This window comes from Mustela nivalis, assembly GCF_964662115.1.
Source record: "Mustela nivalis genome assembly, chromosome: 5".
In the NCBI taxonomy this organism is placed as follows: Eukaryota; Metazoa; Chordata; class Mammalia; order Carnivora; family Mustelidae; genus Mustela; species Mustela nivalis.
Genome location: NC_139024.1, coordinates 26,584,619 through 26,609,324, shown reverse-complemented (window position 1 = coordinate 26,609,324; position 24,706 = coordinate 26,584,619). Strand labels below are relative to the sequence as shown.

Genomic DNA, 24,706 nt, shown 5'->3' with positions numbered 1-24,706 from the left:
CTGATTTTCAGTCATTTGTTCAATCAACAGGGTAATCAATTTATTTGTCTCCAAATCTACAGAGCAATTTAATAATTCAGTTAGGCCAAATATTTGAAGTTCCTTAGCTATTCAGTTTATGTTAAACCCTTCTTCCCCTACACTAATGCATTTCTGTGCTGGTTTTTACACTTAAATCATCTGCTATACTGCACAGTTTCAAAATGTTTCAAATATGCCTTCCATCTGCCCAACCTAATTTTATTTCCTTTGAGGGCAAAGACTGTGACCCAGTCCCTAAACCAGTGCTGAATACATTTAAGGGGAAATTGTTAAATTCATCTGGAAAGTTGTTTCCACTAACTGTATATCCAGCGCTCACCTGGGATGACTCACCCTCCATTTCACTCAATTCAATTCAGTCGCACAAGTATACAGTAATAGTCATCATATTCTCAGTTTATGGTTTTAATGGTATTGCAACATTAGATTCACAACATATTTCCAAACACCAAGTATGCTTGAAATGGAACATTTTTTTAAAGATAATAAAACTTAATGACTACCCATGATCTATGATCTGACGATACATCTGTTCTTTTTCATCTTCAAATAGTAAAATACCCACCCTAGCTTATTGTGGCACAGTGGGAGAGAAGAAATATAGTCCTATTAATCACTCTTAACTATCAGCTTATTAAGTTATAGTTTCCCAACAGGCTTGTCTTACATGACTGTTAATAGGCTGCAGGTGTTTTTCTAAAAGAGTCTTTTTATAATGCAGTTATGTCATAAAGAGACAGCATGGAGTAAAAGAAAAACTGGTGGGCTAAGAATGAGAAAACCTAGGTTTTAAATTCTAGTACTAAAGCAGCCCCGAAGCCTTAAGCAAGTCACCACCTCTCTGATTACCACAATTTTCTCATCTGTAAAATGAGAGGACTTATTATATATTAAATAAATGCATTTGTGCCATTTATACCAGATCAGTAGGCAGGTAACCATAACCTAGGACCAAAGAATTTCACAAAGGACATTCTAACAGAAATCTTTCTACATTAAAATAGCTTAAGCTGAAGTGTAAAGTTGAGATTTGTCACTAGTTAATGTGGAATGTAAATTTTGTTAACCACTATGGATGTGCACAGGAACAGAGGAGCATGTTTCATATTAGAAAAATAGTGACCACTGATACATGTTAATAGACCTGAATTGTGCTGAAAATAGCCAAAATTTTACTTTTAGTTAAAAACCCACTCATAGGGCGCCTGGGTGGCTTAGTGGGTTAAGCCGCTGCCTTCAGCTCAGGTCATGATCTCAGGGTCCTGGGATCGAGTCCCGCGTCGGGCTCTCTGCTCAGCAGGGAGCCTGCTTCCATCTCTCTCTCTCTCTGCCTGCCTCTCCATCTACTTGTGATCTCTCTCTATCAAATAAATAAATAAAATCTTAAAAAAAAAAACCCACTCATAGAGGCAGCTGTTATACATACATTTTACAACTGATGAAAGGATTGCATTCCAAAAGCTTCTAAGTCCATTTTATGAAAACTTTGTAAATGGAAGCTAGGTTTGTAGTTTAACCCATGGGAGTATAAATGTTGACATGGCTGTACTATATAACATAATATTACATTCTCAAGTTCTGGGTCCTGAGAATGGGGGTTGTGTCATGCAGGTGAGTTTCCTCCCCTGCTCTTAGAAAGAAGACTCAAGTAAACAATTATTTTTTAAAATATTATTTATTTATTTGACAGACAGAGATCATAAGTAGGCAGAGAGGCAGGCAGAGAGAGAGAGAGAGAGGAGGAAGCAGGCTCCCTGCTAAGCAGAGAGCCCAATGTGGGGCTCAATCCCAGGATCCTGGGATCATGACCGGAACTGAAGGCAGAGACTTTAACCCACTGAGCCACCCAGGTGTCCCCAAGTAAAGAATGATTAAAATTGATTTACCTTTGTCACACCCTTCTATCTCTCTTTCTAATCTTTTTTATGCTCAGATAGGTCACACAGCTCTAATTGTGCTGCTTGAAAAATGCTATCTAGTCCTACCTACCATAAATTTCAACAGCCCTTCCTTGAACCTTCAAATAGTAATTCCACAACTGTGAAGCAATTGATGGACATTTCAACAAATAACCCGGCAAATGTTACCACCTTTAAACTGTAACTAGTGTTGAAAGAGACCATCTGGTATTTATAAAAGCAGAAATATTAGAAATCTATGTTAAAAACTTTAGAGACAGTGTCAAATAGATTGATACATTCATACAAAAGAATATTATGCCAAAGTTTAATAAAATGTTTAAAAGTTAGTTGTAATGACATGGGAAATAAACAAAATATAATGCTGAATAAATAAAAAAGATACTAAATGCTATGTTCTTTATGAACTCAATTATGGAAAACATGCATTAAGACCAGAAGCTAATAATAATACCAGAACTTTTGGGTAGTAGACTTGTAATTTATGGCTTTTTTCCAGTTAACACATGAATCCATGCTTTCCAGATTTTCCCCTATCAAATAAGCGCTTATTTAAAAAAAAAAAAAAAGGACACAAGGATGTCTCAGTTGGTTACGCGTCTGCCTCCGGCTCAGGTCAGGAGTCCGTCAGGCTCCTTGCTCAGCAGGGAGTATCCTTCTCCCTTCGCCTTTCACCCCTCTCTCTTTCTCTCATGTTCTCAAATAAACACAATCTTTAAAAAAAATTTTTTTAAAGGAAAATCAGAGAAAAAAGTGTAAATTCAAATAAATATATAACAGGTAGAATTTTAAAGAGCTATAAATAGTGCTAATTATCAGGCACTGTGGAAATAGAGCTTCGTGGGAAAAAAAAGCGTTTATGTTCGCAAAAGACTTTAATTAGACTTAGTGTGTGTGTGTGTGTGTGTGTGTGTGTGTGATTTTTTTTAAATTGAAGGTCCCTTATTGGTCCTGCTTCCATGAGTGACTGCACCCAGATAAAGGGGAGGGGAACCAAGTGGGCAGGAAGGGGTTATCTCCACAACATTCCATTTATACACAGAACTAAACAGACAAGCACAGAGTCATTATGGAGGTTAGAAGTTACCAGCATGGGAAAAAGAACAGGTAGGGAATTGGGGTGTCATAAAAAATATAGTACCACCCACCAAACTGGGGTGCCTGGATAGGAGTACTTGGTCTGCTTCAACCCAAGAGGAATCAGATCAAAAGTGGCTTGGGAAGGCTAGAACCGTCAGGGATGGATGAAGGAGGAAGGTCCAGGGGGCAAGGAGGCTGTTTGGCAACTAGGGTGAAGGGACTGCCCTCCCCTTGCTGGTATCCCTCCAGCCCTTCGGGTTTGGCAGGAAGAGGTTAGCCTGCAACCCTCATGGGCAGGTCCTAGGCTACCAGATGCTCCAGGCAGGGGGCTGAATGGGGTTCACAAAGGCTTGCCTTCCAGGGAAATAACGGCATTGCCCCCCAACTTCTCAGCCAGGGTACATCAGTCCATGACATCCTCACAGCAGTTTGCTTATAATTCATGCTTGGTCTCCATCAGCTTCTTCATGATGGCGTCCATCGAGCTGGCATAGATCATTTTGCTCTTAGGGGTACAGACTTAGGTGCCCAGAAAATAAACATTAGGTCCTCCTTCTTGCTCTCTTTGTTCTCACAGGTTGTGTCATAGAGGCATACCAGCAGTCCTTGTCTGGTAGCATCCTGACAAAGGTGGCAGAGGGGTGGTCTATAGTCTGGCCCACATGCCCTACCAAGATCTCCTTGCCCTCCTCCAGGTATTAAGATGTTCTTGCCCTGGCTTATGCAGAGGAATACCTTCTTGCACTTCTCACCTCCTCTGGTGTTGAGGATTAATGCACATACCCTCAAGTCACTGAACACCTCGATGATGCCATCAGAGACTGTCGTATCAGAGGCCATTTTCCGTAAGCAAAAGGGAGATAACAAGGAGAGTCAGGAGAGAGGATGGCCACTGCCGCTGCTGCTGGGATCCGACTCAAAGAGACTTACTTTAAGTTAACCACATTATAAAGAGTAAGTTTTGTGGTTATGAAGATATTGCTTATTGCTACTGTTATGGCATTTTTATAGATCAAATAAAAACCCATTATTAATGCTTACTTCCCTTGAGACCAGTGTTTCTGGTCTCAAAGGAAGTAAAGAGACCAGTGTTTCTTTTTACAAATATCACATAGAAAATAACTCAGGCTTGTGTTTTAGACAACTAGGAAAAAAAGGTTATTTTAATGAGAAAGTTTTTATCCCATCTTACAATGCTTTCCCACATATAGCAGTAATCCATGGCCCAGAAATCATTCTTGTGTGAAACTGCCCCACATATGTTATATTTCTTTATACACTAATCACTCTTCCATATACCTTATTTCACTTAACATACTTTAGAGACATTTACGTATCAATATGTATAAATCCATTTTATTCTTTGCAAATACTATTTAATATTCTACTGATGGCTATAATTTATTAGTAACCCCTTACTGATAGGCATTTAAATTGTTTCTCTCTATAACGAGGCTTCAGGTAACATTCTTGTACAAATATCTTTATGACATGAACAAGATTATCCATGAGATAAATTCTTTGAATTGTTGAGTCAAGGAGTATGTGTACATTTAAAAAAAATCTGACATTGCCAAATTGCCTTCCAAAGAATTTGTACCAATTTATACTCCAGGGGAACATTTCTGATCAAAGCAAATTCCAATGCTGTCAATGGCCAAGAAGGTTACACAAATGAGTGAGGCAGGATGGGGTACAAAGATGGTAGACTGAAGAGCGTGAATATTCAGTCAATGGAAGAAGTGGGTTCTCCTTAATTGTGGCCAACTATGCCTTCGAGGAATCAATGCCCAATATTGTTAGTGTCCTGCACTCTCAAAAGCCTAAAATCTAGACTTCTGCATGAAACCTTCAGATTTTTTAAATGTTGACAACTCATTTTGAATTTTAGAATTGGCATGACAAACAAACTGTGAGTAGAAATCATCTACTGGGCCTCCAAATTGTGACCTTCACTTTAAAGCTTTCATTTCTGGCCCCATATCCAACCCACAAAGACTGTCATACCTCCAGGCGGCATTTAGCATACTGTTTTAAAGCTGAGATTTCCTTACATTTAATTTCTGACAGACTAGATTTTATGAACTATGTCATAACTATTCCCTCAAACTATGTGACCAATTTAATCTACTCTTGCTGAAATGCTTTTATTAATCCGTTTCCTATACTATGGTCCTTTGCCCTATATTTTTATTCCTTTAGAGTGCTGGTTCCTCTGTTTTCTCCGTTACATGGAATCACTACATGTTTTAAGGTCAGAGTCATTTTCCTATGAGAGTAATCTTTTACCCAAAGGGGATAAAAATCTCTAGTCATTTTTCTATGCTACTTTGCATTCAACATATGCATGTACTTATGGAAGAAACTGTGGGAATAAGGTATGTTAAAAAGACTTGCTGCCTCTCACTTAAATAGTATTTTTAATCCATATAAAATACTTTATATTAACTACATTCTTAAGGTTGAGAGATAAAGACAACATAAAAAAAACAAAACTCTGAAGTTGTTAAGTCTGTACAAAAAATACTCAAATTCAGGGGTAAAATACCATGAAATTTTAAATATTTTATTATCTCCTACATAAATACTTGCAAAAGGACTAATCTGACAAAGCCCAATGCACTGAATGATTAAAGGAACAAATGTTTGTTAAACATTAAAATCATAAGCAATGTAATATTAAAGAAGTCAGTTGCCTTTTTGAAAACTCAGAAGGCAACAACTTCTTATACAAATGAATTTTGAAAATCAAATTTAAAAAATTTTTAGCTTCATTTATTGTAAATATGCATTTAGTCTTAATTTTAAAGCTGTCTTTTTAAAGAATTCCTAGTTTTAATATTAATTTGCTCAGAAATTCTTTTTATACGTAATATATAATATAAATAATATACATATTCTATATATGTAAATATATAATACATAAATATATATATATACCTGCAAAAACAAAAGAAGATCAAAAGACATATATTAAAGAAGCTATATAATGTAACAAAGTTTTCAATATATATTGAAAATATGACCATCTTCTCATAGGAAAAAAATCTGCATGAATCATTTTATGATTATGAATCATTGATGCCACTGGATAGTATACTTTTAGTTTCCAAAGGCAAAGTCCTAGACATTACAAGTTCCTCTGCTAGCACGTCTAACTATGTGAGTGTTCCGGGGCATCTGGGTAGCTCACTGGGTTAAAGCCTCTGCCTTCGGCTCAGGTCATGATCCCAGGGTCCTGGGATCGAGCCCCGTGTCAGGCTCTCTGCTCAGTGGCAAGCTTGCTTCCTCCTCTCTCTCTCTGCCTGCCTCTCTGCCTACTTGTGATCTCTGTCTGTCAAATAAATAAAATCTTAAAAAAAAAAAAAAAAAAAAAGAATATGTGAGTGTTCCTACTTCCCCTTAAAAGGTATGCTGTAACAACTGAGGTGGATCCTTTCAAAAGAAAACTAGATTAGATCACTCTAAAATTTAAAAAGCCAAAGCTCTGTGTTAGGCATGTCATTTATCTCAACATTTTAATCATGAAAAATAAACAAGAATAAAAACTTACATATTTAAATTGTACTGTGCACATTGAACTACTTCTTCAAATATGTTATCAGAACTCACAGATAAAACAAAAGCAATAAAAAAAAGTGTTAAAATATTATATTTAATTTTACCTAAAATATAAATTAAAAAAGGGCATAAGACTTTGAGACCACAATATATATATGGGAAACTGACCAATGAAAGATGCAAATAATTCATACAATATAAGCTTTAATATATAAATTAAATGTCATTTCATCAGCTGTTAGTCACATCACTCTAAATTTTACACTATATATTAAAATATTAAAAAGCTAAAAAACATCATTGCAATATAGATTCAATATGGGAAAATACATATTTGTGGCTTTATACACAACCTAAATTAATTCACTCTATACAACAGTTTTCCAAAATATAAACAGCACTTTACATGCAACAGAACATACCAGGTTGGGTGTCCCAATACAATTTTATAGGAAAATAAAGAGAAAACACCCTTTCAACAAGACAGTTAAATGGTAGAGGTGGAATGTAGAATAAGGTTTCGCCTTAACACAATCTTCAATTAGAGTAAGGAAATATGAAAAAGGATAATTTCTACTACTTTCAATTAGCATTTTTTAAGTTGAAGACTACTGTGATTTTATATTTTCTAATTGTATCACAAACAGCAAACATAAAAGGGAAGCGGGAAGGGAGGGTAGAAAGCGTGATCCTTTATGAATTTTAAACATCAGCCCTGCCTGTGGGCTGTATTTAGGCTCCTTTTCTGTTGACAGTTTCCTAAATTATTTCTGCCACTCTGAATTGCGCATCAGTAATCAGATGAATTTTCCAGACTTCTTTACGCCATTGTGTAACCATAGCTGCCACAATGTAATGCCACAAGAAGTCTGTCCTTGAGTATTTCTTTACTTGGGTATTCAGGTAACTTAAGCATGTTGATACTAAAAAAGAAAAATATACCATCATTAAATAGGAAATCTATGAAATTTCTGATTGCTTTGTCTAGCAGTGAAAACACTACTCAAAATTAACATAAAATCACCCTCTCAAATTTACATTCAAATTGGAAAACCCTGAAGTAGTATTTAAAAAGAAAAAAAAAAAAAACTGCTGCATTGCAGTTTCCTTTAGTATGCAAATGTAGTAGAAGAAAATAAGTTCCGTTCAGCCTAAAATAAATAAGCAATAAGGAAATTTAGTTTGAAGTGATGGTGTAATTCAGTGTTACTTGTGACAGTGTAACTTCAGTGATACTTGAACTACATTTAATTAAATTATAGGTAGGTAGTTTCCTCAAATATTTTCCCTACCAAAAAAAGAGAAAGGCAAGGGATTATGCTGGTACTTATTTATCAGTGATTCCAAAATGCTGAAAACAGATTACTGTTGAGGTTTTCCTCTCAATGAAGCAGTACAGTAGTCAGACCTTTAATTATTCAAAATTAATCAAGACAATTCACAATGCATTTAAATAAACATTTTAACATACCATGTGCTTGAAGTTGGTAGGAGATTTGGAGTATATGGCACAGCAGCAATTGTAAAGTTTTGCAATCCACTTCCACCCATGATATTAGCAAATCCACCATGTGGGACCCTGGAACTAAAAGTTCAGAGCTTAGTAAGTTGTAATCAGGAAACAAAAATCTTTGTGATAGATACATTTCAAATTATAAGTTATAGAGTTAGAATATATTCAACTCTAGGGCACTGACAAGGTAACATTTTTTGGTTCTGCAAAACTCCAGCTCATTATTAAAAGATGCTTTGTGGCCAGTTAGCAAGCTTCCATGGAGAACCTCTGTCCACATTTCTGTAAGCCATACCATGCTTTCAATTGGCCATTGCACATACCTCTATTATTGCACATAGCATACTGCATGTACAATTATTTTCTCATATGTGTCTCCCCCTACTCAACTGAGACTAACTTGAGGACCTAAATGTGTCACATTTGTATTTATACCTTTGGGGTTAGCAAAATGACTGGCGTCTAACAGACATTCATTAGATACTTGCCAAATACATGGATGTTTGCTTGATTAATTCAAGCAACAGAGAGGCTCTTAGATGTAATCCAAACAATTTCCCTATATGTGAATAATATCTAGGATCTGATGGGGTTCAGGGCAGGCCATCCCCGAATATGCCACTTAGGCATAATGATTATTTCAAATTAAAGTTACTTAAAAACAACCAGTGCAAAAAGGACACTTAAACCTTCCTCTGTCTGGCTGAAAGCAGGAAATACATCTCCCATAGGAGAGGTACTCTCCCTGTACCAGAAGGTAAAGAAACATCCTATGACCAGAGATAGGCAATTCAGGGCTGGGAAGGCTATAGAAACAAATCTCATTACTTCTTCACCAATTTACTACTCAAAGCACTAACTGCTTTGTCTTTTCAATCCCTCAAAAATATATTGTTTCTTTGTCTAAAAGGTGTTAAGTCCTGCTTGCTTACTTTGGTCACTTCTCTGAGATTCGTATTTCTATGAGCTCTAAAACATATGAATTAAATTTGTTTTCTTCCTATTAATCTGTCCATGTCAATTTACTTCTTAGACCAAGCCGAATAACTTTAAAAGGTAAAGAAAAATCTTTCCTCCCCAACAGGTCAAAGGATTTTTGTTTTGTTTTTCACTGTGGGAAAGCTAGAATATTCTTTACATTTCTGTTCCAAAGAGTCACAATATCAGATGTATTTCTTTTTTTAATGTCACCTAACATAAACATAAAAAGACCTCATTCAAATTTGAAAACCCTAACAAAATGCATACAGTATTAGAAAATTTAATCTTGGGTACATGGCTACAGAGAATACAATCACAACTTCCTAAATTCTATTGTTCACATTTGAAAGACATTATTTCAAATTAGCTTTTGTATGTATCATGATTAAACAAAATCCTGTAGAACATTTTGTTTTTATTTTTTTTTTAAAGATTTCATTTGTTTATTTGTCAGAGAGAGAGAGCACAAGCAGGGGGAGCAGCAGGCACAGTAAGCACAGGGAGATGCAGTCTCCCCACCAAGCAAGGAGCCCAATGAGGGACTCCATCCCAAGACCCTGAGATCATGACCTGAGCCGAAGACAGCCGCTTAACCGAATAAGCCACCCAGGCATCCCAACATTTTGTTTTATATTGAGATTCTATTATACCTTCTAGATAAGTAAGAATGATAACAAAACAAAACAAAACAAAATTAATGTATAGGTACTAAAGGTATACTCAAACGCAGAAGTCTGACCAGTATTAGAAATGTTTTCTAACATGAGATTCTTAGTACAAAGCATAATTTAGTTCATTTAAGAAAAAAAAGTTAAACTTTAGCCAAAACCATCTTGAAAAAGAAGAATAAAGTTGGAGGTTTCACAGTTTCTGATTTCAAAACTTAAATTACAAATCTATGGTTATCAGAAAAATGTAGCAATAACATGAAGCATAAAGACAGACATATAGAAGTAGAATACATTATCCCAAATAAACTCTTGCATATATGGTTAAATCATTTTCAACCAGAATCCTAACACTCAATGGGGAAAGGACAATCTTTTTAACAACTGAGTTGCTGGATATCCACACTACCAAAAAATGGAATTGAATTCTCACCTGAAACCATAAACAAAAATTAACTCAAAATAAATCAAAGATCAAAGCATGAACTATAACCACAAAATTCTTAGAAGAAAATAGAAGGGAAGAGCTTCATGACACTGAATTTGGCAATGTTTTCTTAGATATGACACCAAAAGTAGAGGCAACAAAAGAAAAATACATAAATTGAACTTTATCGAAATTAAAAACTTGTCCGCCACAGGACACCATCAACAAAGTGAAAAGGCAGTCCATGGAATGGGAGATAATTATTTTCAAGTCATAAATCTGATAGGAATTGATATCCAGAAAATAAACAGAACTCCTACAACCCAACAACAACAATAAAAACCCAATTTAAAAATAGGGAAAGGACCCAAATAGACATCTCTCCAAAGAAGATTCACATATGAAAAGATGCTCAATCAGGCGCCTGGGTAACTCAGTTGGTTAAGCCACTGCCTTCGGCTCAAGTCATGATCCTGGAGTTCCGGGATCAAGTCCCAAGCTGGGCTCCCAGTCTGCTTCTCCCTCTGACCTTCTCCCCTCTCATGCTCTCTCTCTCAAATAAATAAATAAAATCTTTAAAAAAAAAAAAAAAAAAAAAAGGAAAGATGTTCAATCAACGTCACTAGTATTGGGGAACTATAAATCAAAACCACAATCAGATATCACTTCATACACATCACGATGGCCTGGATGACCTTTTTATTTTTTTTTTTAATTTCTGTAAAGATTAATTTATTTATTTTAGAGAGAGTGTGTGTGCAGGGAGAGACAAAAGGAGAGGGAGAGAGAATCTCAAGCAGACTCCCTGCTAAGCACGGAGTCTGACATGGGGATCGATCTCACAACTCTATAATCATGACCTGAGCCCAAATCAAGAGCTGGATGCTTAACCGAATAGAGCCACCGAGGGACTCCCAGGATGACCATTTTAAAGAAAAAACACAAAATTTAAAAAAAAAGAAAATAATAAGTATTGGAAAGGATATGCAGAAATTGGAACACTTCTGCATTGCTGGTGGGAATGTAAAATTTATATCAGCTATGGAAAACAGTATGGCTGTTTCTCAAAAAACAAACATAGAATTACAGTATATAGCCCAAAGAATTGAAAACAGAGACTAAAAGAGATTATATGTACATCCATGTTCATAGCAGTGTTACTTATAAAAGCCAAAAAAGGTAGAAGCAACTCAAGTGATCATCCATGGATGAAAGAATAAGCAAAAGGTGGTATATACCTATAGTGGATAATTATTTAGCCTTAAAAAGGAAGGAAATTCTGACATATGCTACAATGTGGATGAACATTGAGGACACTATGCTGAGTAAAATAAGCTAATCACAAAATGACAAATGATACACGGTTCCACATATATGAAGTACCCATAGTAGTGAAATTCAGAGAGAGAGATAACAGAATGGTGGTTCCAAAGGGCTAGAGGGAGGGAGTATGAAGAGTTAGTGTTTAACTGGTACAGTTTCAGCTGCAGAAGATAAAAGACTTCGGGAGCTGGATGGTGGTGATGGTTGCACAACAATGTGAATGTGCTTAATGTCACAGAACTGTACTTAAAAATGGTTAAAGTGTTAAATGTTATTGTACTTTCTGCCTATACACTACAAAAACTGTGGAAAAATGCACCAGAATTTTGTTTAAAATCATAAATGGTATGTATACATCCATCGGGGAAAAAAAATCCAATCCACAATCCAATATAAATAAAACTCTAAAAAAGAGCAGTTTTCTTTTATAGCTGGGAACTTGTTTGGTTGCTATTAAATGCTTTACTCATGAAATGTCTGACCTTACCTTAGAAAACCAAATGAATATTGAAAGTCTTGTTAATAAACACTAAAAGAATAGCAAAAGAATAGCTAAAGAAGATCTGGACAAGTGTGTAAACGGAAATAAAATTCTACATTAGTCTACGCCTATTAAAAGGACAACCAAAAATGAAAAGGGGTGAAAAGCCAAGCTGTTCTCAATTTCCTGTAGAGGTAGAATTTATCAGAATAAGATAAGAAAATGAGACTTGAAAAATTACAGTATTTCAACATCAGAATGATCAATCTAATGTTTTTCATATAACTAAATTTTGAAAAACATGCTTAAAAATCATAAGACTTTCCAATTTAAAGATCTAAAACTAAAATTATATTATAAACTGCTATTCACAATTTCTGAAATTTTATTCCTCTTCTTCTAAACTACAAACAAATATGACTGGGCCCCATAATTGAATAATCAGTGAATACTACCCTAAGATCATGGCTCATCAAGCTTAAGCATGTATGAGAAAAATAAATGAAATGGTCTTGGCTGAATATTATGACACTTGGATCATACAATGTAAAATTACAGTCAATAAAAATGACACACTTCTATTTTATACACAAAGAAATCATCAAGTCTGAATCCCATTATTCTTGAGTAAGTCATTTAATTAAGACAGTCTTACAGACCACCAAAATAATGTTACGCCATAATAATATTCAAAAATTAATTTTTGCATTGGTTCTTGGTTCTAATAATTAGAACACATGTGACTTTTCAGGAAGGTTGCACTAAACTAAACTATGGACACAGAGAAAGATACTTTAATATCTAATATAAACAGATAATCAGAATTTTCTAGAAAGTGCTACTGAATAAAAAAAACATGCTAAGTTTAGAATGGTAAATGCTCTACACCTACACTTAAGTCTAATTAAATAAAAGTTAAGGTTTAAAAAAGTTGAAAAATTACTCAGTCTGAATTCAAAACAAGGACTCTGTAGACTAAATGTTTAAAGGTGACTTCTTCAGCATGATGGTGAAGCTTAGCTCTGTGTTGTTCCCCTCAGCTTCCTTGGCTTCTATTTTTTACTCAAATCCCTCACCTCAGTTTAAATGGATTCATAAGCTACACTTCATGACCAGGTAAATAATAATAAGTGCAATTCTTTTCAGTACTGCTAACCATGACTATACGTCTGACCTGGGAGAGGCATTCTGTATTATTAATAGAAGAGTTTTTTATTCTACAAGAGCAGCAACTTGACATTTTTAGTCCCAGAGACCTTGAGTAATTGTAATTGTTATCTGCACTTTAAAGACTTGTACCAACCAAATCATGGTGGTGCGGACATAATAATCCATTAAATGGTGTTTAGATATAAATCATTTAGAAAACAGTAAAAGCTCTACGTCAATACATAAACTAAAATCCAGATGGCTTAAAAATTGGAAAGTAAAAATAGGAACTATAAAAAGTTATAGAAAAAAATGCAGATAAACATATATATATAATCTTGGGAGTGGGGAAGGAGTTATAAAAACAACAAAGAAAAGTACAATGATCAACTTACAAAATTAATACTTCTATTTTATAAATTTTGTAAAGTAAATTTATAATTTAAATTACATGGGAATCTGTATTTAATTTAATGAAGTTAAAAGGCAAATGATAACCTGGGAAAAGTTATTTGTAAGGTTAACGTCCCACATAAAGAACACTTAGAACTGAATTTTTAAAAATGACAGGGCAACTGTGTGGCTCAGTCGGTTAAGCATCTGACTCTTGATTTTAGCTCAGGTCATGATCTCAAAGTGATGAGATCAAACCCTGTGTCTGGCTCTGTGCTCACCGGGGAGTTGGCTTGGGATTCTCTCCTTCTCCCTTTCCCTCTCCACCCCCCAATAATCCCCACCAAGCTCTCTTTCTCTCAAATAAATACATATTTAAAAATAAAAAAATAAATGATAATAGAATGCGTAATAATTAAGACAGTCAATTCACATAAGAATTATATAAATAAAAAATTATATAAAAATAGAAATGAGGATGCCTGGGTGGCTCAGTCGGTTTAGCATCTGCCTTTGGCTCAGCTCAAGATCCTAGGGTCCTGGGACTGAGTCTACATCCCACTCCCTGCTGAGCAGGGAGTCTGCTTCTCCCTCTGCCCCTCCCCCCTACTCATGGTCTCATTCTTTCTCATGCTCGGTCAAATAAATAAGACCTTAAAAAAAAAAATTACATTCTGTACTGATAGAACAAAAGGAATAGGTCCTCTCATTCCCTGTTGATATGAATACTGGTAATTTTCTGAAGGGTAAAAAAACCTGATACATATGTATCAGGTTATAAAAATTTATATACTTTCATGTACAAAAACTTCTAAGAATTTTTTCTATATAAATAATCAAACTGGCCCACAAGTGTATAAATGTAAGAATTCCTTATTTGTTCAGCATTACTATAAACAGGAAAATTTAGCAATGAAGGACAATACCAATTAAGGTCCATAAACTGAAGAATAGGTAGCCATGAACAAATTAGATCTATAAATGGAAAAAATTTTAATAATATATTGCTAAATTCAGAAGTTATAAAAGAGGAACGATGTTTTTAAAAAGTAAAAATTTATGGGACATCTGGCTGGCTTAGTTGGGAGAAGCAAGAGACTCTTATTGGGGTTGTAAGTTTGATCCCCAGGTTGGTTGTAGAGATTACTTAAATAAAACTTAACAAAAAAAAAGAAAAGTAAAACTTTATGTATGTGGGAAAATTTCTGGAATCTCAGACACTAAGATTAGAAGTAATTCTTTTTATTGAAACTGTCTAATCCTCCCACCTAGAATATATAATTTTTAATTCTTTTCATTAAATTACTCAAATCTCTGGGTACTTCTTGGCATTAAGAGGCCAAAAAACTACAACAGAACACTAAAACAAGGTTTTCTTTCATATCTTTAGTCTATAATCTGTGAATATTCATGTTCTTTTTTTTTTTTTTTTTAAGATTTTATTTTTAAGTAATCTCTATACCCAACATGAGGCTCAAACTTAAAACCCTAAGATCAAGAGTCTCATGCTTTCCCAACTGAGCTAGTCAGGTACCCTGAATGAATATTTCTGATTTATTTATTGTTTAAAATTAGATTACAGTGTAAACCCCCAACTATTTTTCTAAAGGACTTTGAAAATAAAGCAAAATATTAAAGTATTATCTCTGCATAGTGGAATTACCTAATGGATTTTCATTGTCTTCTATCTATATTCTTCATTTTCCAAATTTTTTTTCTAAAAATCTAAAAAAAGATTTTATTTATTTATTTGACAGACAGAGATCACAAGTAGGTAGAGAAGCAGGCAGAGAGAGAGGAGGAAGCAGGCTCCCTGCTGAACAGAGAGACCGATGCGGGGCTCAATCCCAGGACACTGGGATCATGACCTGAGCTCAAGGCAGTGGCTTTACCCACTGAGCCACCCAGGTGCCACTATAATGGTTATAGATTACAAGAAATAAGGAAATACTAGATTTCAAATAACATATATATTTTATAGAGATATACACCCATAATTATGTTTTTAAGATAGACAGAAAAAATAGAGAAGTAAATACACCAAATTATTTACAATAGTTATTGCTCGCAGAGAATGGTGTTCATTATTTGTTCTAATTTTATGTGTGCTCCAACTTTCCTAGAAGAACCATGTACATTTATGATGGAACAAATGAACTATATTTCCATAAAGTGGAGGGCACAAATAAAATTCTAAGATGCCAAGAATTAAAATCGGATTTTTTACAAATATCTTTCATTAATGTAACTTAAAGGAGGTTAAAAGCATCTAGTTTTCCAGTATCTATATTTAATCAGTCCAAAAGTAGACTTTTCAAATATATTTGTGCTATCACAAATTATTTTTTAGGCCATGAATCTTGAGACTAAAATCTGTTGAGGGATGCTTGCGTGGCTTAGTTGTTAAGCTTCTGACTCTGTTTCTGCTCAGGTCATGATCTCAGTCAGGGTTGTGGGAGCAAGTCCCATGTCAGGCTCTGCACTCAGCACAGAGTATGCTTGGGATTCTTTTCCTCTCCCTCTGCTCCTCCCCAGCTTGTGGAATAAAATCTTCAAAAAATTTGGCAAGAACTGGAGAAAAACTGTTGAGTATGGATATTATGTGTGTCATGTGTATGTATGTGTATGTTGTCCAACAACAGACAAATATTAAGAATTTGGCACTACCACTGACTTACCGACAGAATGAAAAGATTACCAAATTATAAAATACAGTATATATGCTGATTGTCCTGACTGGAACAGTTTATACACTAGTATACATTAAATAAACATTTACTGAGTACTACCATATTTTATCCTTAACAGCTAAATAAATCTTTGTTTAATACCTAAAAAAATGGAAAGGGAAATAGAAACTGGCAATTCAAAGGAATAATGCATTTTGGTTGGTTAGGCCACCAAAACTGCAACACATTAAAAATCTTTCCACATTAGCATAAAAACACTTCTTACCTGCCAGTAACAAACTGCAAGAGAAGAACTCTCTCCTCTGGAGTAATGTCTTCCACAACTTCCCAGAACCACTAACAACAATAAAAAAACTTAACTCACATTTCAGAGTAATTGCAGACTTCTTAATACCTGAGAAATATGTAATATTCATAAAGCATATTTTATTCTATAAAACTCATTTATCAAAAATGCTTTCATACAAAGCTTTCATATGCAATATTCCCAGGAGAAGAGTTTAGGGAAAATTTTTACTTTGTTAATTAATGCAGGTTTTCATCCAATAGTGCTGAAAAGCTTATAAAATTAAATGGCAAACTTAACTTCATTCTGAGCTCTAGAGAGATTTTACCTGAATAACTGGATCCTCTCTTTCATAGCCACTTGTGTATTCTGTATTTCTTATCCAATCACTCACATCAATTTCTGGCATGCCAGAAAGCAGTAGCTCCTTTGGGGAAGAAGAGAAGTATTTCATTAATCTTCATTGGGGAAAAAAAAGTTATTACATTTAAATAGTAAATTTGCCTTAATTAGAAATTAATCCCATGTAAAACCGATTTATTTTTTTGACAGTTTCTGCATGTCATCAATAACAAGTACTATATGAGAAAGAATTCTTCATACTGATAATCTCAAATATTGCTGAGATGTGGAAATATCTCCACATTCATACAACTTCATTAAAACATAGGAGACAAATACATAAACACATACACAACAAGTTTACACCTGCAACACTTTTTTGAATGTTATTATTTGGGGTTTATGTTTATGTTAATGTATGAACTTGTTAAATTCTAAATTATATGCTCAACATGAATGTGACAACAAAGACCTGAATAAGTCCTGGGTTAAACAAAAGAAAAGATCATCAAGAAACTCTAGTCACTAGGAAAAAGGAGTAATATAATAAAAAAAGGTAATATAATAAAAATAGCCATTATTTTTTAAAAAACAGTACAGATTCAGGCCTTGGAAGAACTCTATTTTGGAATGTTTTGGATCCTCTAAAGCCAACATTTCCCAGTATGAGAAAAAAATACAATTTCCTAATGATTTTTGGTAGTCACCTTTTTTATGTGAAGATCATCAAACAAAATAGTAATCAAGTGTGAAATTAAGAATGTAAAAAATACCATTATGTCTTCCAAGAGAAAACTGAACATGGAAAGAGCTTGTCCAGATGGCTCAATGAGCCCATATGTCACAACTGGATGTGTTTATAAGTCAGATAAGGCAATGACTATACTACACTTAACCAAATACTGACAAGCCAGATCAGCAGAGTTTGTTGTCACAGACATAGATACAGTGTGGTTCAAAATCATGTCTCCTATAACAACTACCCATACAACACCTGACTAGTACCGAGTGTGCTCAGAAGAAAGTTAATGAAGACTAATAAGAGGTGGGATCTGACAACTCTTGGGGTTTCTAAGATCTACTCAGAGTCTAAAAGTTTCTCCCCTTTCCAACCTATCTGAGGCTGGATTTTCTTCATCTAGTTCAAGCAAACAACGTATTACAACTGATTATATGCAGAAGCAGATATAAGAACCTAATTGTCTTCTATTAGCTAGATATTTTAAAAACCTACAAAAATATAAAACATGCCACTCTTCTCACTTTAAGCTATTTTTAGCTTAATTCTAAAAAATGCAATTTTCAATTTTTAAATGTTATTTATATTAATATGTAATGGATTGTTATTTCTACATTAAGAAAATATTTTATATCTTTTAATTTCAAATACAGTAAACATCAATTAATAAAACCCACATAAACAAAAACTTTTGTTGTAAGGGTGTCCTAAAACCAAAAACTTTGAGAACTGTTGGTCTAGGGTGTATTTTAGTCTTCCTTTCCACAGTATTATAAAATACTTTTACTAGATGGATATTCTGATTAGTCTCCATTTTAACAATCCAGATATATTCCCCACCGTTCTTTGCACTCTTCTGAGCCCCATCAGACCAATTCATGCAGACTGGCTCTCTTGCCTATTAGCTTTAGGCTGAGCTCCATCCCTGGGAAACAGGCAGGATTCTGGAGGTGAGGATATTTTCTACTCCCACTTTGCTTCAGCACAACTTTGCAGGAGCCATGTTTCCTCAACTATAGCTACTATCAGGCTGCCTCTCACTGGTACTTCAGGCTCTCCCAGGGTCCTCGTAATAGCCCCCAATCTCACCCACAATCTCCCTTTCTGTGGTCTCAGCTACCGCAGTAACTATGGTCCAGAAGCCCGTAATCTGCTTTCTGACATACTGTCAGAAAGTCAATAGCAGCCTAATGCTAAGTCACGATGCCTACGTCATTCCCCTCACTTCATCTCATCACATTTTATCTGACATCATCAAAAGAACAAGGGTGATTACCACACAATAAGATATTTTCAGAGACCACTTCATATAACTTTTATTACAGTATACTGTTATAATTATTATTGTTATAAATATTAATTATTAGTAGTTGTTAATCTCTTACTGTATCTAAATTTTAAATTAAACTTTACCCTAGGTATGTATATTTAAAAGAAAACATAATTATACAAGATTCAGTACTATCCATGGTTTCAGGCATCTACTGCGGGTGTTGGAACAGATTCCCTCTTCATAAGGGGGGACTACTGTAATTCCTCCACCTGTTTCTTCAATTCTAAAAATGATAAAGCTTTCCACTGTTGCTAGTTTCTGGATGCCTCACCATACTCTTATTATTCTTTTTTTTTTTAATTTTTTAAACATATAATGTATTATTTGTTTCAGGGGTTACAGGTCTGATTCATCAGTCTTACATGATTCCCAGCACTCACCATAGTACATCCCCTCCCCAATGTCCATCACCCAGCCACCCCATCCCTCCACCTACCCTCCCCCTAGAGCAACCCTCAGTTTATTTCCTGAGATTAAGAGTCTCTTATGGTTTGTCTCCCTCATTTCATTTTTCCCTCCCTTCCCCTATGATCCTGTCTTTTCAAATTGCTCATATCAGTGAGATCATATGATAATTGTCTTTCTCTGATTGACTTATTTCACCGAGCATAATACCCTCTAAGTCCATCCACCTCCTTGCAAATGGCAAGATATCGTTTTTTGTTATTCTTACCACTGCCACACCTCTGTAATAGCTCCTTCGTTAAAGTTTCCATCTGAGCCATCTGGGGAAATTGGCAAGACACTGATACAGATCTGCCAAAAGTGAGTAGGGACGAATTTTATATATTTCTTACAAGCCATGAGAGTTTAATCCTCTTCCCTTCTAAAGATAAGCTTTTAATAATATTAAGTATGCTTCCATTATTAATAATTATAAGTAAAAATGATTGAGACTATATTCTCTCAAGAAATTTAAAGCATTTCATGAATATATTATTACAGCTTTTGTGAAGAGGAAGATCTTTATTATCCCATGTAACACCTAGGCAAAAAAAAAAAAAAAAAAATACACTGAGTAAAAACAAGTAGATGAAATGGGAATTCCACAATAAAAAGAATATACAGCAGGAAGATTTCAAGTCCCAATCAATAATTTATTGTTTTTTAAAAACATGACAAAATAAATGAATTTAGTCTACTGGAAATGGGTATAAATATATATCCCATATGAATGGCCAACAATTGAGCCATGCAAATATTCATAGCCATTAGCTTATCTAGTATTCATATGGTTCAATGTGTTAATTCCAGATGCACATCTAGCTTAGATTTCTTTGCCAACTTAAAAAAAAAAAAGTTTCCTATCCAAATGTAGCATACTCCTTTTCCTATGAAAGACAAAGCCATTCTAAAACCAAGTCCCATTTATAACTTATGCCTCTGAGAGACAGTCTGGCAATACTGATGAAGACAGACCAGATCTAGAGCACAGAACATGGGTTCCCGGTCTGGCTCTAACACATACTTTATGAACAGGAGGAAATTCTGTACCTTCTTTGGATTAGTTTTCCTTCTCTGTAAAATGGGAGGTCTATTGTAAAAATTTTTAAATTTAATAAATATAAGGGCGCTGGGTGGCTCAGTGGGTTAATGCCTCTGCCTTCAGCTCAGGTCATGATCTCGGGGTCCTGAGATTGAGCCCTGCATCGATCGGGTTCTCTGCTCAGTGGGGAGCCTGCTTCCTCCTCTCTCTCTGCCTACTTGGATCTCTGTCTGTCAAATAAATAAATAAAATCTTAAAAAAAAAAAAGTTAATAAATATAAAGTGCCTGGAAAATACCACATTTTTAATAATAATTTTCATCACTGAATATATCAGGATCATGCTGACAACACTGCTCTTTCCAAATAATCCCTCCTTCTCAATCAGCTCAACATAGTAAAGCTAGAGTCTAAGACCAATGAGGAATCCTGACCTAACTTCTAATACAAACCACAACTGAAAATTTAACAGCAGCAGACCAAAATATGAAAAATAAAGGAATAAAGAAAGCTTTTAGAAGAAAACATGGGGAAACACTTTCATGACCTGGGAATAAGAAACAGGTTCTTAAAAGGAGACAAAAGAGATCCATTTATTTAAAAAAGGGAAAAACAGGATAAACTGAACTGTTTTAAAACTAAATACTTTTATTCACTTAAAGATACCAAAACAGAAGATATTCACAATATAGATAACAAACACTCCTCTAAAGAATCCTATAAATCAGTAACAAAAAAACAAAACAAAACAGAAAACACAATAGAAAAATGGACAAATTATTTGAGTAAACACTATTTTTTTTTAAGATTTTATTTATTTATTTGACAGAGAGAGAGAGAGAAAGCACAAGCAAGGGGAATAGCAGACAGAGGGAAAGGGAAAATCAGATTTCCCGCTGAGCAGGGAGCCCAATACAGGGCTTGATCCCAGGACCCTGAGATCACAACCTGAGCTGAAGGCAGATGCTTAACCCACTGAGCCACCTGGCACCAGAGTGTAAGTGGCCAATGAACATATGAACACACTCAATCTCATAAGTCATTAGGTAAATGAAACACCACTACTAATCCACAAAAATGGTAAAAATGAAAAAAAAAAACATCAAGTGCTAGTGAAGACATGGAATACCCAGAACTCTCATACCTATTGGTGGGAATACAAACTGACACACCACTTGCTCTATCTGCAAATTATCTACTACAATAGAATAAATATACACCCTATGTCCCAGCAATTACATTTTAAGATGCACACATACACCCTCCTAAAGACATGTATTAGAATGTTTGTAACAGCACTACTTCAAATAACCCAAAACTGAAAAGTACCTACCAAATGTTCATCAAGCATAGACCTCTCTCTAAACACACACACACACACACACATACACACTGATACAATGAAATGCTATAATGCAATAAAAAGGAACAAATTACAACTTCCTGCAACAATATGTATAATTATACTTTTTTATAACTTCATAAAAAGTTGAGCTAAAGAAAGCAGAACTCCATTTACATTAAGTTCAAAAATGAGAAACCTAATCTATGGTATTTTTAGAAGTCAGAAGGGGAAGACAGGGTGGCTCAGTCCATTAACCACCGGACTGTTGATTTTGGATCAGGTCAAGATCTCTGGGTCATAAGATGGAGCCCCACATTGGGCTCCATGCTCAGCAGGGAGTCTGCTGGAGATTCTCTCTCACCCTCTGCCTCTGCCCCTCCCCATTCTCAGGTTCTCTCTAAAAAAATAAATAAATAAAATCTTAAAGAAAAAATATAAGACTGGTGAATCACTGAACTCTACCTCTGAAACTAATAATATATGTTAATTTACTGAATTTAAATAAATGTAAAAACAAGAATAATAATAATGTTAATGGGAATAAAAAGGTCAGAAGAGTAGTTCCCCATGAAGAGACAGTGACTGGAATAGAACAGGAGTGGACATGAGGGGTGCCAGGATTTCTCTGTTTCTTGATCCAGGTGCTGGTTTTATGGGTGTATAAAATTTATGGGTTTATAAAAATTCATCAAACTGTACATTACGATGCATATACTTTTCTCTACATACACTATAAATCAATAAATCTCATAAAACTGAGCAATATCCGTAAATCAGGAGGCAAAGTTTTTGTCAATTATTTACATTGTTGCTATTTGTTCTTTTTTACACAGAGGTCCAAAAGATAATGTGGAAGTCTGTTTTGAACTCACAAAGCCAACTTAATGTATGTACGGTACAGAAAAAAGTCAGATTTCAATCATGTTTATTAATAGTTCATAAGTACTCCTCCATTTTTAAATGCTAAAAATAACTTACTGTCATGTAAAAAGTAATGAGTCCACACTAAACAAAACCATTAATCTTAAACCTAAAAATGCAAGCAAAAAAAAAAAAAACCAACCTCAAAACTAACATTTAATGAAACTAAGTCACAATGGACTTCAAAATTAACTCATAAATTTTATTCACTATTATACTAAGATATAATGAATTATAAAACAAAAAATACTGGCATATATGTAAAATTAAAAGGTATAAAAAATACTGGCATATATGTAAAATTAAAAGGTATAAATCAGTGTACTTACTCATAAAGTAAAGTGAAAAGCATAGGGTAAAACTAATTTTATGGGAAAGAATAAAACCAAAGGATACTTTTCCATTGATCTAAAATTTACTATTCCAAATTACATTTTTTAAAATAAAAAATTAGCTATACTCTATACTCTATTCAAAACACTATAGGAGCGCCTGGGTGGCTCAGTCAGTTAAGCATCTGCCTTTGGCTCAGGTCATGATCCCAGGGTTCTGGGATCAAGCCCTGCATTGGGCTCCCGGCTCAGTGGGGAGTCTGCTTCTCCCTCTGCCTCTGCTCATGTGTTCTCTCACTCACTCTTTCTCAAATAAACTCTAAAAAAAAAAATACTATGTTTAATTACGGAGTTAGACAACTCCCCAAGAGTTTGAAAATAATTTATTACCAATCATAAGAGAGAAAAAGGATATGAGGGCAAATGCAAACATAAAGCTTATAAAATTAGAAATCCTGTTAGGTCATAGTAAAAGGCAAGGAAACTAAAAAAGCAAAACAAACATTAGAAACTAGAAGCCAACAAAGTAAGGACTCCACAAAGATTTAAAATGGAAAATTTAGAATTATATATGGTAAAATAAGAAGTTAGAGAAAATTAAACAAATACAGTAAGAAAAACCTTCTAATTCTTCTTTTCGGAAGGACAAGAAGTTAGTATCATTATCTTGTACCTCATATGGTCAAACCAAAAATTTAGAACGATGCAGGTGTTACGGACTCTGACCCCATGCAGTCAAAATCCACATGTAACATTTGAATTCCCCCCAAACTTAACTACTAATAGCCTACTGCTGGCCAGAAGCCTTATAGAAAACATAAACAGTAAGCATATTTTGTATGTTACATGAATTACACATATCCTATTCTTAGATCAAGGCAAACCAGGAGAAAAAATATTATTAAGAAAATCAGAAAGAAGAGGCGTCTAGGGTGGCTCAGTTGGCTGAGTGTCTGGCTCTTGGTTTGGGCTTAGGTCATGATCTGAGGATTTTGAGGCTGAACCCCACACTGGGCTCCATGCTTAGTGTGAAATCTGCTTAAGACTTTTTGTCCTCTTTTCTCCCTCCCCCTCTGCTCCTTTCCCAACTCACACACACTCTCTCTTGCTCTCAAATAAATCAATCTTAAAAAAAAAAAGTAAGAAAATTTAGTGTTATACTGGAAAACATCCACTTTTAAGTTTGAACTCACAACAGTTCAAACGCGTTGTTCAAGGCTTAAGGGTTAACTATAATATGAATATTGCTTTTGAGAGACTGGCCTTCAACATCTCCCATGTAAAATACTTGAAAATGTACTCCATTTTTGTTTTCATTTCACACTAAGGAATTGTTACTCTGGCTATTAAGCTTAAGAGAAGCACAACCACAAATCTTATAAGAAATCTCTTAACAAGAACATCAAACCATAATGTCATATTATACATTATTTTATACCATAGTACTCCAAAATTATTTCTGAATTACAGCGACTGGAGTTTTGTGCTGTTTCGTAACCAAAATGAACTGATGTTTTTCCTTACCAATTCATATTCATCAAAAAGCTGTATGAGAGAAGGTGGAATGAACATATGAAAGCCCTGCAAAAAAGCATTGATCTGAGGCTGAATGGCTCTTGTCATTCGAAGTTCAGTAACAAGCTGAACATACTCCGCCTAAAAAAAAAAAAAAAAAGGTGATTTTTTTTTCAATTTT

General features: G+C 34.7%; 2 protein-coding genes across 9 annotated transcripts in view; both read right to left on the bottom strand.

Annotated features, from left to right (window-relative positions):
- Positions 1-3,536: 3,536 nt before the first annotated feature.
- On the bottom strand, positions 3,537-3,881 carry LOC309864099 (cofilin-1-like; the record flags this gene model as incomplete). Its single annotated transcript, XM_082729444.1, has 1 exon — positions 3,537-3,881. One exon carries the CDS (start codon positions 3,879-3,881, stop codon positions 3,537-3,539), a length of 345 nt encoding a protein of 114 aa, XP_082585570.1.
- A 2,655-nt stretch (positions 3,882-6,536) lies between these two features.
- HACE1 (HECT domain and ankyrin repeat containing E3 ubiquitin protein ligase 1) overlaps positions 6,537-24,706 on the bottom strand; it is a 115,734-nt gene continuing 97,564 nt past the window's right edge. For all 8 annotated transcript variants that reach the window (XM_082730529.1, XM_082730532.1, XM_082730534.1 and 5 more), the window contains 5 exons: positions 24,535-24,666; positions 16,842-16,940; positions 16,493-16,563; positions 8,074-8,187; positions 6,537-7,525 (listed from right to left, as the gene is read on the bottom strand). In XM_082730529.1, coding sequence (XP_082586655.1) covers positions 7,423-7,525; positions 8,074-8,187; positions 16,493-16,563; positions 16,842-16,940; positions 24,535-24,666 — 519 coding nt within the window. In that variant the 3' untranslated portion in view covers positions 6,537-7,422. The remainder of the gene's footprint in view (positions 7,526-8,073; positions 8,188-16,492; positions 16,564-16,841; positions 16,941-24,534; positions 24,667-24,706) is intronic.